Source organism: Acanthochromis polyacanthus, chromosome 4 (genome assembly GCF_021347895.1).
Source record: "Acanthochromis polyacanthus isolate Apoly-LR-REF ecotype Palm Island chromosome 4, KAUST_Apoly_ChrSc, whole genome shotgun sequence".
Classification (NCBI taxonomy): domain Eukaryota; kingdom Metazoa; phylum Chordata; class Actinopteri; family Pomacentridae; genus Acanthochromis; species Acanthochromis polyacanthus.
Window position 1 is genome coordinate 28,482,929 of NC_067116.1, and position 18,403 is coordinate 28,501,331.

General features: G+C 38.5%; 1 protein-coding gene across 1 annotated transcript in view; it reads right to left on the reverse strand.

Moving 5' to 3' along the window:
• Nucleotides 1-18,403, reverse strand: part of slc1a7b (solute carrier family 1 member 7b) — a 50,449-nt gene that overhangs the window by 21,063 nt on the left and 10,983 nt on the right. Inside the window, exon 2 of the mRNA XM_051947662.1 lies at nt 6,898-6,974. Within this exon, the coding sequence (XP_051803622.1) occupies nt 6,898-6,974 (77 nt within the window). The remainder of the gene's footprint in view (nt 1-6,897; nt 6,975-18,403) is intronic.

Genomic DNA, 18,403 nt, shown 5'->3' on the forward strand with positions numbered 1-18,403 from the left:
ACCACTGTACTTTAAACACATCATTTGCATTTGATTTAAACATTTAACAGGATATAATTCTGCCCTTTTCTATTGCATTTATCAAGAGTGCACCAGTCACTAGAGAACTACTTTCTCATGATTGAGTGTACTCTGTAAAGTAGCTGTAAAGGAATCAGAGGCATTATTGTCATATGCAGCAGTAACAAGTAATCAGTGCAATGGCATCTTCAATTCATGTCTCTATGAACTAGTGTGATTAATGTATTAAAAGAACTCATTACTCACATCACTCAAATAGACTCAGGGATATCTATCGAACACGAACAGTACAAAATGGTACATGCAGAAAAACAGTGAAACAAAAGCATGGATCATATTTATGGTGCAAAGGGTTAAGATGGGAAAAATATACCATAGTGTTTGATTAAATCCTGTGATCTGTGATGCTGTGCAGGGAAGAGGTGACGGTGAAGTGACTTGGAAGTATTATGAGCTGGGGGAAGAAACTGTCCTTGAATTTTGAAGTTTTACACCTTGGAATTCTGAAACATGAAGCGGTGATGCTGTAGGATCTTTGACAGAATAGTACGTTGTTTTTTATTGCATTTATCAGGGGTGCACTAGTCACTGCTGAACTCCATTCACATTATTTCCTGTATTCTCTAGTGGCTCTGGAAGCGTCCATAGAACCAGATCTATATTTGGACTGCTTCTCTGCTGTAAATCTCTCATATCTTCTCACGTTGATAGTTCTTCTAAATCAGCAACATGTGTGTTAGACACCAACCAAATGTCTGTCATACTATTCAGGGACATCTTTCCTTGAGTTTACACTCCAGTTTTAGACATCATAAACCTCTCTTGATAAACAGACAATGTACTGCAAGTTGTTGTAAGCCATTTATGAGGCTATCTCCATAGAAATGGTTCATCTAAAGAGTTTCAGTCATTGTTTAGAAAGAATCATAATATAGAAAAAGCACTGGTGAAATTTACCAACGAGCTTCTAACACCCTCAGACAGTGGACTAGTTTCTGTGCTTGTTCTGCTGGATCTCAGTGCTGCATTTGATACAGTTGATCGCAACATTTTATTATAGACGGCAACCTGAATATATCTTTTGGATTAAAGGGACTACACTAAACTGGACTATTGTTTGTGTATCAGACAGCTTGAGCTTGAACTAAATTTTCTAGGGTGTCAGCTCTTGGATAGACAAGTTTGAAATCAACAGCACTTAAAAATTATTTTCTTCACTGTGACATCACTTATTTCAACTAATTTGAATCCTGTCTCATAGGCACATGCAACCTTTTTTTTCTTAAATACCTGGGTAGCTCTTTTAATAGTAAAGAGAAGAGTAGATTGTAGATATCTGTCTGGATAAGACAAATTTCACATGTCAGACAGTTGTAAGCTTTGGTAGTCTATCTGGAACTCCTCATTCTAATTTTATTAATTTGATGGTGTCATTAAGTTAGGGGTGGACTTAGTTTATTCATGTAACTAGTAATTTTTTTTGAAGTCATTTTAGTTACGGAAATAACAAAATTGAATATATACACACACACACACACACACACACACACACACACACACACACACACACACACACACACACACACACACACACACACACACACAATCTCTTAATTCTTTTGTACTGTAGTGTCACCACAATCCTTGCAGAAAATATTTTCTGACAGAGCAGTACTGAACACGGTAGTAGTGTGCATGCATTCGCTGATTCAATTGCAGCTACTAAATTTTGTGCTGTCTCACTCATTCTGTCACTTCCTGCAGCAACAATTGTGAATACACCTCCAAAAAACAAGATGTCACCAGTGAATCAATGTCATCATTTTTCATTCCATATTATTCCAAGTTTCATTAAATATATTCCAACAATTTCCACACATGCACACACTATATACAAGCATAGATGAACAGCATTTAAGCTGGCAGCACATCAGGGTCAGTGGTGTTAGTTGGATTTGTCCTGTGAACGTAAAGATCAATTCTTAATCTCCTGCTGCTTTCATTCAAGGACACAATGACAACACACACACACACACACACACACACACACACACACACACACACACACACACACACACACACACACACACACACACACACACACACACAGCTAAAGGCAGATTAAGCCAAATATCAAATCAGACTGTAAACAATATGATTAATAACACCAACAACACAGAGGAATCAGACAAACTTTTTTTTTTAAAATTCATGTTAATTTTTAAAATTGAAGATACCACTTATAGATGTCAGTTTTTAATTGATGAATATTTCCTAGTGCAGATTGATCTATTTTGTGTTTCTACTTCTTTTCTCAAAGAACATAACCTTTAAATCCCAAAGCACACAAAATGATTACTAATAACAGGCAGATGCTGGTGGTTATTCCAGCATAAAGGAATAACTGTTCTGTGGTTGGTTGGGCAGCCAAGCATCTCCAGCTTTCAGTGCAAAATGTCAGATGTCAAATTCGAGGTCAAACCTTTAACAAAGACGCTTTTCTGCTAATTAAAAAATTATGCTTGATATGTTTGAAATGGAGGTAGGACCTTAAAACTACCTGATCTTTTACAGCTGCATTAAGGCAACTGAGGAAACTACAAGAGACTCCTTCAGCAGTCCAAGGTTCACTTGGAATGCTAACTTGACATATTTTGACCATTTTTCCCAAATAGCCATTTAGAGCTCATATTGTCTGATATGTACGTCACATGGTTTTGTCATTTAAATGGGTTTACAGCGTTTTTAAACCGTACAAAATCAGATGGTGCTGCTTTGAACTAAATCTGTAACCTGTTAGTGTGACAGAAACAGTGGTGTGACGTTGTGAACAGAATGTCCACATCAAAACGTGTCCTGAACAGAAACAAACTTGAAGCAAACTTTTTTTAAAAAAAAGAAGGAAAAAAGGATGAAAATTAGCCTTGTTTCAGCTGACTGCTGGGAGTAAATAAATTAGGCTATCTTGTGAAGAAAGGTGTCACATTACACAGGGCTGTAATAAACAAAGTAGAAGAAGACCGAGACAAACCCAGTAGTTAGCTAAAATAAACACTGATGTAAAAGAACAGATACCATTTTGGCAATTTTTGTTGTTGTTGTTGCTTTTTCCATTCTTTTAAAGCATGCTTTATGTCACCTGCTATCTGCCATTTTTCATGCTGTCGGTTAATGAAGACAATGAAAGCAGCAGAATCAGAAGATTAATTGCGTGAGTTAAATGGTTGCTATGTTAAAACTGATTTTAAAAGTTGTTTCCACCTCATATGAAGCACATTAACTCGTTTTTTTTTCCTTATGTCTTTGTTCATTTCGACTGATAAAGACACAGTAGTGTTTATGTTGGTCTGTGTAGTGAGCCCCCCTTTTTTGTAATCTCAAAATTTGCTGTCTGAGTGCCTTTCGCAGTGAAGGTCCCCTCATCATTGAGGTTATAGAAAAGGAAAACATCAAACTCCAGTGTTCCACCCTGACCTACTCTGTGTGGATTTTTTGGCTTTATAACAATGTCACCTGACTTCCTGATTTGCACCCGTCATAAGTACTCCACCAAGGAGACGGAGCCTGAATGAGTTATGTGACGATTGGCGCTTGTCTGTCTGTCTCTCTGTTAGCAACATTACTCAAAAATGGACCATCGGATTTGGATGAAATTTTCAGGGAAGGTCAGAAATATCACATGGAACAACTGATCAGATTTTGGCAGTGATGTGGCTTGTAGTCTGGGTCCATGGATTTGTTAAAGATTGTGGTATCATTGCGAGATAGGGGCACAGCATCACTGTAACTATGACAAGTGAACAGTGTCAGCTGGTTGTTGACAATCACATGATTGCGATCCTACTACAAATCAACTGCTGCAGACTAATTGATTTCATCTGTCAGAAATGAGACAACTGAGCAGCCTTGGCGGAGTACTGCACTCAATGTTTTTCTTGTTACTTCAGTCAACAGAGGGATGCTGTTACATCAACATACATGTTTTGGGGCATTTGATCAAACTTCTAACGCTGTGTCACATGACTGCTTAACAGTAAAACGTCAGCGGCAATTTTGGTGTTTACCAAATAAACTATGAGAGTTGCTTTTAATGGGAGGACAATCTTAGCATTAGGGACATTCAGTACATGAGAATGTTGGTGAGAAATGGGTACCACTGAGATTTTGAGTAGTTTGCCATTGAAAGTACATGATATCATTCACATAGTTCCTTCTGTATTGATTGCATTTTCATGTGGCATGTAGTGTTCTATGAATGGGCCACAAGGACCACCAGCATGGACAGGGTTAATGGTGGTGCGGTGTTATCGTTCATGGTGTGAATGTAATAAATAGTGACACTGTGATACTCAGTAACTGATGCAATTCAGTATAAACAGAAAGAGCAGAGAGTTGTAGATAATACAACAGAATTAACCTGAACTGCTCCGTTCAACTTTTTCTTTACGTAAGTGCAAATTAACTTGTTAAACTACTTCATTAGAGTCGTTGCTCAAAGTATCTGTTTCTATATTCAATAAAGAAGCTTTTGCAGTGTGCTCTAGTTTTCACTTCAGTGACGTTTTCAAATACAAGCAAAATGTCTCTCATTCAAACAAGACAAAGCAACAGCAGGTCAATGGTGAAGCTTTCTATTACCGGTTACATAATAAATGAACAAAAACAGAATGTAAGCAGTAATTTGAATGAGCGAGATTCATTTTGACATTGGTCTAATTCGTAGTTGACACTAATGAAAATGAACAACCATTTGAATAGCAGCAACATGACAAACTTCAGCACAATGTATTCACTGGACTAAGATAACTCTCATGACCACCAATACCTCCTTCCTTCATCATAGTTTTTTTTTTTTTTAATTAGCGCCCAACTCAACAACTTTAATAGGCTTAAATTTTGCTGATATATTCTAAAATCATTCAGCAGCCTTGAATCTGTAGTGCTGGAAATACACCCCAGACCGAACCACAGAGGGGTCTATAACAATTTTTTTTATTTATTTTTTTTTGGGGAGACATGACAGATAAAGTTTTAGATGTTTGATGTAAAACATCTTGCATCAGCCGTTGCAGGTTGGGTTGTGGCAGTTCACTAATAGACATTTTTACAGACTGGCTCTAGAAACAGATTGGGTTGATGCATGGAGGGGGATAAAAGCTGTGCTAACTGCTCTGCTGATAAAAGAAAAGCTTTTTCTGCAAAGTCTGAGATGTGCTGGTTCAAGAGTTGGAGAATGTACATGTCTCTGTTGGTGAGAGGCAATCCTAACCACAACAAATAGAACTCTGGCTTTAACTTACTGTCCTGAAGCTGGTGCTTCACCTCAGCAAGATAAGCTGGAAGAAATGACCTAGAGCTGGACTGAATGCTCGGCTCTCCATGCAGTCAATAAAAGCTGTTACATAAGAAATGTCATCTTTTGTGGTAGATATTTGGCTTCCTGTGACCTCTGCAGCATTAACAAAGGCTGAACACACAGCTCTACGTAGACTTGTAAATACGCACACGATTTTTGGCTCTCCACTTCCAAAATTAATCTCACACTTTGGAACTCAACCAACACTGTGGTTTTGAGTGAAAGATCTTCTGAATGAGCTGCTGTGAATGCTAATGTTAGATGAAGTGCCAGACAAAAATCAAATGACTCAAATGCAGTTCCATTAAAAAAAAACAACAAAAAAAACCATATTGGCATCAGGAGCCTACTTTCATAAATACTTGAGAGAAGCCGCAGAGAGCTGTGAATTGAGATACATGGTCAGCTCTGTGTCGAGACACAGTAACCAGAAACTGGAGCTGGCATTAAAGGTTACAAGTTCACAATTATATGGTGTTATAGCAGTCGTTTTGTTGTCGTTATTACTGTCTTCACACTGCAGCAGCTTATCTTCTCTGCTGCTCGTCATATTTTGCCATTGAATTGTATGAACAAGGACTAAGGAATCAGCATTTACTCATTTGAATAATGAGTCTGACTATGCTACAAAATTATTAGTGAGCCAGATCTGAAGCCTGTTTTTGCAATGGAAACATGGATCAGAGTATTTTATGGAAGCAAATCAGACTCATCAGATTTTGAATTTTAAAAGCTGTTGCATGTCTACCTTTGAATTCTGTTGCAATCAAGTTATGCATGTGAATTTTTTTAATGTCTGAATTCAACCCATCCAAATTTTAATGCCTAATTTTTACTTGTTGTTTTTCAACGCTTGCAATTTCAGAGTCAGAATTTCAGGTGTCAAAATTCAAAGCATGAAAATTAGTGATTGGTGGTCAAATTTGGTGTTGAATATTCACCGTCCAAAAATTTGCCTCAGAAAATGTGTTGTTCGCATTCTGAGACTTAGACATAAATAATTAGTCCTGGCCTAAATCAAACCCAAACACCCAGCCAATCAAGTTACGCTCCTGTGGTCATGTGATGCAACAACCTGTTGAAATTTGAGCACCTTCAGTCTTTTTTGCTTTGAATTTTTTCACCGACAATTTTGACACTGAAATTATGAGCATTGGAAAACAAAAGCAAACATTAATTCTTAAAATTTTGACAAGAAATTGTCAGACTGTACATAATTTCGATGCAACACAATTCAAAGTTAGAAATTCAACAGCTTTTAAAATTCAAAATCTGATGAGGCTCATTTGCTTCTATAGTATTTAGAAGTTGTAGCAATCATAATATCATTGCAGTATTTTTTCTAAGCACTTCTAGTTAAATTGGATTACCATGAAGGCTTCACACTGCAGTGAACCCCAGAAACTAACTACTGTTTCTAGTCTCACCGTCACAGAATGCATCACTGTAATTTTCTAATGTGATAAGTTAATAAGGGAACTGAGTCGAGCTGTGAGGGTTGTAGTGAGCTGTGAGAGCACCTGGATACGACGAGAGGGAGGATGAGCATCTTCAGCATCCTCATCAGCAGCTCCCCAGGAAACTGAAAGTACTTTACCTCCTGTGAAGAAGAGAGAAAAGGAAAATGAATGGTCGCAGGTAATCTGAGGAAGCGCAACTTTTGAAAAGTGACTTGATGAACACGAGCCTGCAGATCACTGTAATAATAACCACAAGTCAATGGACAGAAGATCTTGCTCTGGACTTTTTTCTTTCATCTCTTTGCTTGTGAGGTTGTAACTATAGGTTGCTATAAGTCACAGGCAGCCTTTTGGAAACATTCAAAGGAGTCCAATGTGATTTTTTTTTTTTCTGTGAGGGTTGATGCAACCATCTGCATAGTGGATCTACATGTACCTGCTGTTGTATGAATAGAAGCGTGCTTTAATAGTCTGCATGTGCACATACAGATGAAGAAAGCATAAATAGGCTTTGAAGTCTTGATTTTGTTGTGATAAGATTCACAAAGAGCGCTGCAGATCCCCTCGGACCTGAAATTGTTGCTATTAGGGCCAATTCTTGCTTTTGCCTTGTGCAGACCAATGCAACTCTGGAAGTGAACAGCATGTGGTTCTGTTTATATTACAATAGGTTCACATCAATCTGCTGCAAACATCTACATTGTTTCACCTCTGCAAGATAAGCTGGAAGAAAAGACCAAGAGCTTGACTGAATGCTCAGTTCTCGATGCAGTCAATAAAAGCTGTTACACGAATAATGTCATCCTTTGTGGAAAATATCTGGCTTCCAGTGACCTCTGCAGCATTCACAAAGGCTGAACACACAGCTATACATTGACTTGTAAACACACACATGCTTTTTGCCTCTCCACTTCCAAAATTAATCTTGCGCTCTTGAACTCAACCAACACTGAAGTGAGTAGATGATCTTCCGAATGAGCAGCTGGACTCTGTTGCAGGGTTACATTGGGGGCTCCAAGGCTGTAATTTTGTACTTTTCACAGAATATATTAGATGTTTACAGACTGGGCTGTGGCACTGCCTCAATGCGATTATTCCTGAGGTGCGACAAGCACAGTGGGCAGACGTAGCGCAGGATATCTGGACAATTTAGAATTTCTTGAAGGCCACTTTTCACAGAAGCATGTAAAAATCAAAGCTCCTCCAAAGTCTGCCACTGACTATTTTAGCTAATCTATATCCTTTCAGGACCAACTTTTTTATTTGAATGTGTGTAGTCAGTGCACATCTTCCATGAATATGTATGTGTTTTTGTTTTTGTTTTTGCAGTGCAGACAGTCCACAAAGTAAAAAGAATTTAGACTGCACGTGGATGTCTGTAGAGGAGTCCATGCAAATCCCTGCAAACTTTAGTGGATGATGAGGTTTCTATCTCCCTTACAGACGCATACATGGAAAACATTAATTGGCCTGTATACTGCTTTCCTACTCTGTGGGAGTCCACTTGGAGGACTCTGTTAAAGTGTACCTTTGAGCAGGAATATGAGGAATATGTAGATACAACTGACTGCAAAAGTTGTTTAATGGAAATAACTGCGCGTCTGTGGTTGTCTGCAGCTTTCCGTGTGCATGGGAGTATAATCAATCCTTCAGTGATCTAATGGTGCTTTTACGTGTACATCTGCATTCATTGACACTTAGACATTGAGATTTTAGAGACATAGCTAGACCTGACATCTGGCCAGTGAGATTCAGAGGTGGCTGTGGTTTGATCAAAGCTGAACAAAAACGCACATTTGTCAAGAAACTATAACTTGAGCCTCTTAAACTGTCCCTCTAAAGAAAACCTTTTCATCTAGGTTGTCCCCACATGCGTTTGCATTCGAGTTTTTTTGTCATTCTTGTTAATTCCTCCAAGCATTTATATGAACTACTGCATGTTATCTTTGTGCCCTCTCTCCATCTGCCTTTCTGCAGGTATATTTGGCTCTGGAGCTGCTCTGTATAGATCTATTTGTCACATTAATCATGACAGGATCTGTTCTCCCCTCTTACCCTCATCCCAACAGGTGAGGGCAGATGGCTGCCCTCCGTGGGCCAGATTTTTCCAGAGGTCCATTCCATTTAAAGTGGAGTTCCTCCTCTTCACTCTCACTCACAGAGAAATTTTAGATTTGTTGGCTAATCTGTGTAAATAGTCAAGTAATTTGTATTATATATGCTATTGTAGGGACTTAACCGTAACATCTAAATTTGTAATCCAAATTTTTAATGCCAGTCGTATTTCTGTATTGGAAAGCACTTGGCTTTGGACTTGACGTTCATTCTGGGACTTGACTCCCAGTTTGTTTTATGGCAAGAAATCTCTTCAATGTGACTTTAAGATTCATATCAAACGATGGAGCAAGTCTCGGGTGTGAAAACTAGACTTCATTGTGTATTCTAGTCACAGCCCTCCACTACTCAACAGGTAATGTGCAGCGCCACAGACCTGTGTCTGTGAAAGCAGTATTTTTTGGTGACTGACAATTTGCATCACTCGCTCCAGGAGTTAGAAGAAAATACAAGAGAGTCAGAAGGTTGCAGCAAAACACAGATTTGGGTTTAATTTGACCAGAGCAGCCAGAAGACAGAGAGCTTTGGTGACACTTTGGCAAATGTGTGCAGCTCTCACAGGGTTTTTGTTTTTGTCTCAGGGTCCACCCGGTTTAACTCTGGCCTCTGTCCAGAGCAGCTGGACAGCCGGACAGCTGTTCTCTATCAACTGTGCTGTTTCCATCCCCTGCATCCAGATCTCATATCTCCGCCCTGTCAAAATGAACTTGGCAGTGAATCAGGAATGGGGAAAAAAAGCCTCTTTCTTCCTGAGTCATCTCTGTGCTCATTGTGTGGTTAAAGAGATCTGTAACAGGAGTCAGTGTCTGATAATCCTGGACTTTAGAGTGTATTTGTCCTCCTTGCACCAAGATAGGATTAGTTTACATTGAATACTGAATGTGTCACAGAAAAAGCTTTCACATGTTTTAGCATTCTTCCATTAGGTTTGTAATATAGTGTGTGGGCTCATTTCATGTTCTGCTGATGAAGTCAGAGATGTAGGTGTTCGAATAAAGGCGCAAAAAGGTCACAGTCTTTCATTTATTCATTTATTGGCTTTGGCCACGTGATTCTGTGAGATTTTTAAAAATGTAAATGGCTTTCAGATAGCCTCATTCTTTGAGAGTGAGCTTTAAATGCGAGCTACAGGTGGGCACTGATACATTTAGTTTAATGGCGTAATGGACACTCAAAAGCTCTATGCCAGAGGTTAAGTGATTGAACATGTGTTGTGCAGTGATTACTAATTGCCATCAGCTGTCATAACCATGATTACTTTTTCATGATGCCACCTGAATCTGAATTCAAGATGACTGGAAAACAGTTTTCAAAATTTTCATACAAACCACACAGTAATAGATACCTTTTAATTATTATAAAGCTCCAATCAACTCTATTCTTTCACATTCTCCTTGCACAGACAAACCACGATTAAATTGTATTGTATCTGTGTATCTGCTAGTTGTGTATTTGGACAACTACTGCAAGTTAAGACATGAAATTAGGCCAATCAAGAAGACTCCCTTCACGCTTTGTTTTGAAGGTGTTCTTTCCAATCAGATTTTGCCACAACCTACGTTTAATTTTAAAACTGTTCCCTCTCCTGCTACTGTCACTGCTCTTCTCATTTTAGTGTCAGATCAGTTCAACCTCTCTCCACTTTGTTCACTTTAAGTTTTCATCAAAACCAGCATTCTTCCACTGAGTTTAACCTTCTTTGCATTATATCATTTAGTCCTTCTCTACCCCCAGGCATGTCTAGACACCTTTCGATGAATATTTCTTATTTCATGAAAAATACAGTACACACAGCTCTCCACGTCAGACAGAAATGGAGCCAAAGTCAGACAATTTCTTTCAAGAGCCACTGCACTGCTTTCACAGCAACTCAAAGCAAACAGTTGACTCACTCTGTGATGACCTTATACTGGCAGTATTTGCTCAAAGTTCAGACGCAATATCACTGAAAATTGGTGGTGAAAAGACGACAATTCTTAAAGTTTTTGTACACATAAATGGTATGCAGCTTACACCAAAATTGAGTTATTCTCTCGCTCAGGGAGCAGTGCGTCTTTCAATCCCAGACATTTTTTTTTGTTACTTTTCAAGACAATTAAAGAGACCAAAGTTAAAAGAGAGCATGTCGGACAGAAAGCGAGGAGAGATTGCTGCAGCATTGTACAGTATGGGCAGTGTGTTTTGTGACCGTAAAGCATGCAAGTAGTAGACCCCAAGAGTACACCTATAATTAAAGTGTGTGGCATCTTGCTAATTACGCATTCAGAAAAAAAACAGTTGTGGATCCTCCACATGATTCGAACTAAATCATTTCACTGTGAAGAAAGTCATCTACAAGTGAAGGAGACTTCATACAACACACACAGAAATTAGTTCAGGAATTGCCACTCCACAAAATTCAGCCCAACAGCAGAATTTTTAAGGCAAAATGAGTGGCCAAGAACCCCAAAATTTCATCTCAACATCTGAAAGGTAATAGTGTCAAAGTGCTACGTCTACATTCAAAAATAGATGGAAGAAATTTGACTTGGCATGAAGTCCTTACTGACCAAAAGAAGTTTTTAGAAAAATCATGATAAGTTACAACAGTCCAGCTGAGCAGAAACAAATACATAGATGATTTTTTGAGTTGTGGCAAAAACAAACATTTAAGGACATCAGTTTGGGCTTGGGAAATGCTGATTGAGATTTTTCACTATTTTCAGATATTTTATAAACCAAACAACTAATCCATTAAAAAAAGATATGAACTGACACTGAAAATAATCACCCTAGACACACATCATTTGCTACATGAGTTCTGCCACTTGGAAAAAACAAACAAACATATAAGCATCTACTATAATAAACTTCATTAAAATAACCTCCATACAATCACATCTTTTAAGGACAGTGAGTGTCAGGTCAATATAATACACATTTCTACTATTATCATGTAAAGTGTTGTTCATTTTATGTTGTAACGCGTTTCCATTGTTCCTGACATCCCAATGATGAGCTGAAACACACTGGTTTATTCATGCATTAATGAATCATATTTGTATTTGAAATCAAACAACAATAAGGACATCCATCAACAAGCAACTGAAATGAGTTTTGTGTTGATTGGAAATGATTAGAATCAGCATTTCTGATGACCAGGGACAGCTGGTATAAATGGGCTAACAGGGCTAAGCCCTCCCAAGCAAACACAAAAAAAAGATGAGAAAATTATTTTTTAAAATAACTTACAACAGATTGTTTTAAGAGACTGGGATCACATCGGCCGTCGATGTGAGCTTCTTTTCAAATAAGGTAGGCCCATGTTGACCTGTTAAAGGACTGTGACACCTTGTTTTTGCTGAGGTCATCTGTTGTACTGAAGGCGTGTTTTGCACTACATGTTGTCAAACAGTTGTAACCAGGTTATCTGTGGGCAGTCGTTGCAGTTGGAACACGTTTTGTAGTGGTGTGTGTGTGTGTGTGTGAGTGAGAGAGAGTGTTGTAGTGTAGAGCACTAAAAAAGTATAGTGTATCTGTAATTGATGTAACTGTGTGTATCATAGGTGATGTTGCTTTTTCAGCTGTGTTAACCATTTAATCGGTATGATGCATTTGTTAGCCCACCCAACAAATTTCACCACCAGCCGCCACTGATCAAATAGTTTTTCTTGTTAGTTTTTTTTTTTTTTTAAAAACTCATTCATGGTACTTATGTACATGTTAATTATATTCCTGTCTTGTCACAGGTTGCATGTTGAGCTTATCTGTACAGACCTCTGGACTGTCAAAGCCTCTAACAGTCACCCATCCACCCTTCCAATGTAAGTAACCTTCTTATGTTTGTTTCATCTGTGGAGCTGCTGATTAGCTCAGAATGCTTGTTTGCCTCGTTGCTCTCCCTTGCATTGTTTTTCTTTGTGTGTAATTTTACATGAGGTAAATATTTATGTTAACATAGCCATTTGTCACACGTTCATGGAGTGTGCAGTGAAATGCAAAGTGACTTATCCATAAGACTGCACAAAAACAGCAAGGCATATTGTAAAAAAGAAAGAAAAAACAAATCATAATGCTATCAATAATAAAGAGGGTAGAGATTGTGATGTTGAAGTGCAGTGTACACTGTGCAAGAGCTGCAGTCATGTGTGTGGGTGTTTACATTATGCATGAGAGCGTTGGTGTGTGTGCATAAATCTGTGTGTTGTATACATATTTACATTAATCCTGTGTGCTGTAGCTGACATGAGGTGGTAGGAACTTCAAAGCAAACACAGAAAAAACCCCCCGATGTGTTGCTAGAAATAACCACCTTGGTATTTAAATAATTTCAGGCTTCTGAACTTCAAAACCCACTTGTGTTGTGCATTTTTGAAGACATTTTGATCTTTTTTAAAATCGATTTACCAGAGCTAGAAACTAAAAAAAAAAGAGAAAAAAAGACAGGATATTCAGCTTTCTTTAAGTTTTGTCATGAAAAACCACCAAATCTAAGCTAAAAAGAAAACCCTGTCTTATCTCTGGCTGTGGAAATTCACAGATTTGATCAAAACCACTGAATTCTGCACATCTGCAAAACTTAATTGGCCTGACGTTGGTGATCTGCTCTAACCAAACTAAATCTTCAATGTATTTGATCTGAAGAATTCAGAGAAAACAACTGAAGGCTAAAACAAGGACAAAGCTTCCCTGGTATGTAATTAACATTAACGTAAATAGGAGTTGACAATTTGTTTTATTTTAGAGAGAAGTCATTCATCTTATGAATTCTTCCCTTTATTTTTTTCCTCTGTTAATAAATTACTTTTTTCTTAAAACCAGCTGGAGATGAAGCTTTTTTTGCTTTGCATCCTCCATTTGTCATGTTATTATAGTTGCCTTCCATCTTATAGAAGCTGAAGTTGTAAAACTGATCTGCATAATTCACTCCTGCTGAGGTCAGATGAGTACGAGGCCGCTACCATATGTGACGGTGTAAACCAGCAGTACAGTATCTACCTGCTGGTGTGCACGTTGTTTCAACAAGCCGATTGAAGTGTAAGGTGAGGGACGTCAGGGGGAGATGGGAGGACGGTGGACGGAGGGGCTGCAGGGCGAGGCGGCTGCATAATGACAGCTAAAGAGCTTTTCTGTTAAGCATTAAGCAGCGAGAGCTTAGTTTGGTGTGTAAGAGCAGGATCAGCACTTGCATACCGGAAGCAGAGGAGATCTATTGCTGCTCTGCTCTCCTTGCACTCATGCATTAAGGGTCAGTTTCTATATGTCTGCATGTGTGCGTACAGTGTGTGACGTGGGGCAAGTGCAGCTGTTTTCAAAGCACCAGTCAATTGGGTAGTGGTTTACAGAGCACGACAAGCAGCACTATTCCAGAAAATATACTCCGTTGAGTACTCTAAAGCAGTGATTCCCAGTAGAGCTGCTGCAGTTTGTGATCAATGCATCAACATCAATTATTTATTTTTTATTTGACACATATTTAATACAACAGAAGTTTTATTTTCAGCATCGCTATGGAGTTGCTGCATCATGACAGTGGTAGGTTTTGCCCGCACTCATTGATCAGCTGTAGTTTTAGACCACAGCGACGGCAAAGTTCGACTCAGATCAGTGTAAAAGTTTAACAAAAGCCTGAGGCTAGACATAAAGGCAATGCAATATTTAGCTTTCTACAATATATATATATATATAGTCAGTTTGTCTGTTCTACATCTGCTACCCTGCCATCCTCACCCCAACCATTCCCTTACTGTAAGGCGATGCAAGTTTCAGGGACAACCAGCATTGTGATTGTGTTCCAACGAAGCCTACACTCTGTGTGATCGTATTTTGACAATAGTTTCTTGTGAAGCATTTGTGGAAGTCTATGGGGACTGTACAGCATCAGACGGCAGTATGATATTATATTGATATGGACCACGGTGGATTTTTATGTCTATTTTAAATCATTGTCCTGTTGTAGAAGTCAACTTCTATTCATTTATCCATCCATCCATTATCTATACACTGCTTGATCTTCATTACAGTTGTGGGGGCTGGAGTCTATCCCAGCTGACTTAGGATGAAAGCAAGGGACACTCTGGACAGGTCACCAGTCTATCACAGGGCTACAAATACAGACAAATAATCACATTCACACCTACAGACAATTTAGAATTACCAATTACCCTAAGCATGTTTTTGGACCGTGGGAGGAAGCCGGAGTGCCTGTGAAAACCCACATATGCACAGAGAGAACACACAGAAAGAGGCCAGGACACGAACTGATCTTCTAGCTGCAGGAAAACGGTGCTATCCACCAAGCTACTGTGCAGCCCAGCTTCTATTCAGTTTTAATTGATTGATTGCATGACATTCGCATCCAGAATCGACTGATATTTAGTGGAATTCATTCCCTCCATCCAACATCCCAGAACAGAACATTTTCATCTTCTTGCTTAGTTCCTTCATATTTACTCCAATTCATACTATAAATGCCAAAGTGTTTTCTTCATTTGACCTTGTCATGAAAACGACCGCTTTATTCAACGTGTATGTGCCTCTACAGACGACAGAAAAGTTAAGAAACTAGCATTTACTGTGGAGCTACTCTTTTTAAAAGGAGCTATAGTATACTTTGCTTTCTGACACTGTGTAGTTTCACTGTGAAATGTTATTGAGTTTCCCTCTGACAATATTCTTGCTGGGTGTCCTTGCTGGGCTTGTTTTCGTCCACAGCTATCCTTTTTTATACCTCCAAACACACCTTTGGTGGTTGTATCCAAAGAACTCCATTTTCATTTTATCAGTTCACAGCAGTCGTTTCCAAAGCCACTCAGGTTTACCCGGATGTCACTTTGCAGACTTCTGATAACTCTCCCATGTTGAGAATGTTTGAGCTTCAGTGGAAAGGTGCATCAGCACTCCCACTTCAGATAAAAACCTTCCTGCAGCTTCTTGGGAGTCATGGAGGTGTTTTGCTTTGCTTTCCCGCTCAGCAGATGTGCATCTTTATCTGAATGTTTTCTCAGTCTTACAGATTTTGTTTTGACTTTCACAGTTCCTCCAGACAGCTGTTTCTTAATGAAGTTTCAAACAGTGAAAATGTGAGTTGGAAGTATTTTTGAACATGTTTATATCTTCTTCCAGCTTTACATACATCTTTATGTAATCAATTTTGCAGTTATTGCAGCTATTTGAGCAGATTGAAAGGAGAATGGAGTAAACAGAAGCCAAATGAAGTAAATCAAATGCAACTTTATATATCATTTCTTGCTGGGGCTGCTTTTGTTTGAACTCTGTCCAACACCATAGTACAGCCTCCAACTGACGAAGAAAGATTATTGATCAAATTGTAAACACTTTTAATGTCACACAAAGATAAGATGAGCATGAACTAGTTGAACAGTAAAATATCAGTACAACCAATGAACTGATTCAAACCAAGTAAATACTGCAATTCTCTCTCTGCTCTGATACCTCAGACAACTGACACATGTGTAGCAGTGCTAAAGCTAAAACATTTATGATAAAAATGTTGAATTTCAGTCTAAATTAATAATTATTGATCATTTAATGGCCTGTTATTAAAATATGACTGACAGAAAAAATGATTTAATTTAAATTGAACCAATTTGGACTAATTATTAAGCTGTACAAGTAAGAGTTTTTGCATTTTAACAGTGAGAAACACACACAAATTAATCGGTATACACAGATAAATGAAAGTAGCATCGATACTGAAATAATTTCACCTAGAAACACATTAAATATAGAAAGCACACACCAATATCAAGTCCACCAGCCTTTGAAGTAGGCCACCAGGAGTGTCATGAAGCTTTTGAGTGTCTTTAAAACATTTTAGATTGTTTTTGTCATTCATTCCTGTTTCCCTTTTCTGTGTCTGTGTATGTCATGCCCATTTTCAGTTGCTTCCTGCTTTATTTTGAAATTGCCTTTCCCTGTGTATCACTTATGTTTTTAACTTCTGTTCTTTTCTCTCTTTTCCCTCCCCTTTGATTGACCTGATTAGTTTCAAGTGTATCTCCCCAATCAGTTTGGAGTGTTTAACTATTCTTCTCTCTTCATTCATCCCATTTGATTCTTTTACCTCCTGTTTGGTCACATCATGTTCTTCTCCAAGATTCTCTTTGTCAAGTCCTGGTTTATACATTTGTTGTTTTTTTTTATTTAATCCTGTTGTTTCCTTGGTATTGTCTGGATTTTGTACTTTTGCATTTTGCCTTTGAGATTTTATACATCTTAAGGTTTATACATGGATTTTCCAGCTGCATTTTGTTTGCTCCTCAGCTGCCTTCAGTTGTTTATATTAAAGCTATTTCTTTTTTTGTTACCACAACCTTAGGTCCTTTTCCGAACACTTGCTTGACAGGGCAGGTCTGCGGGTATGAAGGAGTCAACCAGAGGCCGAGGTGGCCGTGGAAGACGACAGCCATACTGAGTGTGACAGAGGGCAAACAGGCTCCTTTACTGAGGTGTGATAGGCTGCTTATGATTCAAAGAGGGAACACGCTTGGGGTTTGTTCATGCAGCTGAACTTTGCCAGTTCATTTTGTGCTTTCATGGTGGTTTGAATCTTACACATTTAAGTCAGATTATTGAACATTTTCTTGAACTACTCTGACTGAAGAAGTGTCCCACCCATACTGGTTAAGTGTCAAACATGTCACTGTCTTTTAATTGCCTGGGCCTGGTGTGGCTTATTAATGCTGCACATTTGTGGGGAATTGACAGATACGGTGATGCAGCACATCAGAAGTAACTGGTGTTTTAACACTGAAGCTGGACCATGAAGAAGTTCTCATTTGGCAGCGTTGACTCTTTCATCTCCTCTTTCGCAAGAAGGAGAGAAGATATGAGAGACCAGAGTGAGGGAAGCAAAGGGACAGATTTAATGCAACCATGATCAGAAATGCAATGAAAAGAGATATATTCATGGCTCCTCAGACATCCTGCCTCGCTGCTCAGTCCTAGCTCCTGAGAGCAGAAAGATCTCCTGAATGACCTTCAAGGTGGAGGACCGCATCAATTACAGGATGAAGCGAGGGCTGATCATGAAAGCTAACTGGGACATACCCATTGCGTATCAGAAGCGTCAAGGCTAACATAACTGCATATAGATTTTTCCCTTCAGGACTAATTTAGATTCAAAGCAGCACACTTTTGTGTTGGTCGTCAAAACAGGGCTTTGTGCCTTACACATGTGGACAAAATTGTTGGTACCCCTCAGTTAAAGAAGGAAAAACCCACAATTCTCACTGAAATCACTTGAAACTCACAAAAGTAACAATAAATAAAAATTTATTGAAAATTAAATAATCAAAAACAGCCATTACTTTTGAATTGTTGATTAACATAATTATTTAAAAAAACAAACTAATGAAACAGGCCTGGACAAAAATGATGGTACCTCTATAAAAGATTGAAAACTATTTGACCAGAGTGACATGATTAACTCAGGTGTGTCATTTAATTG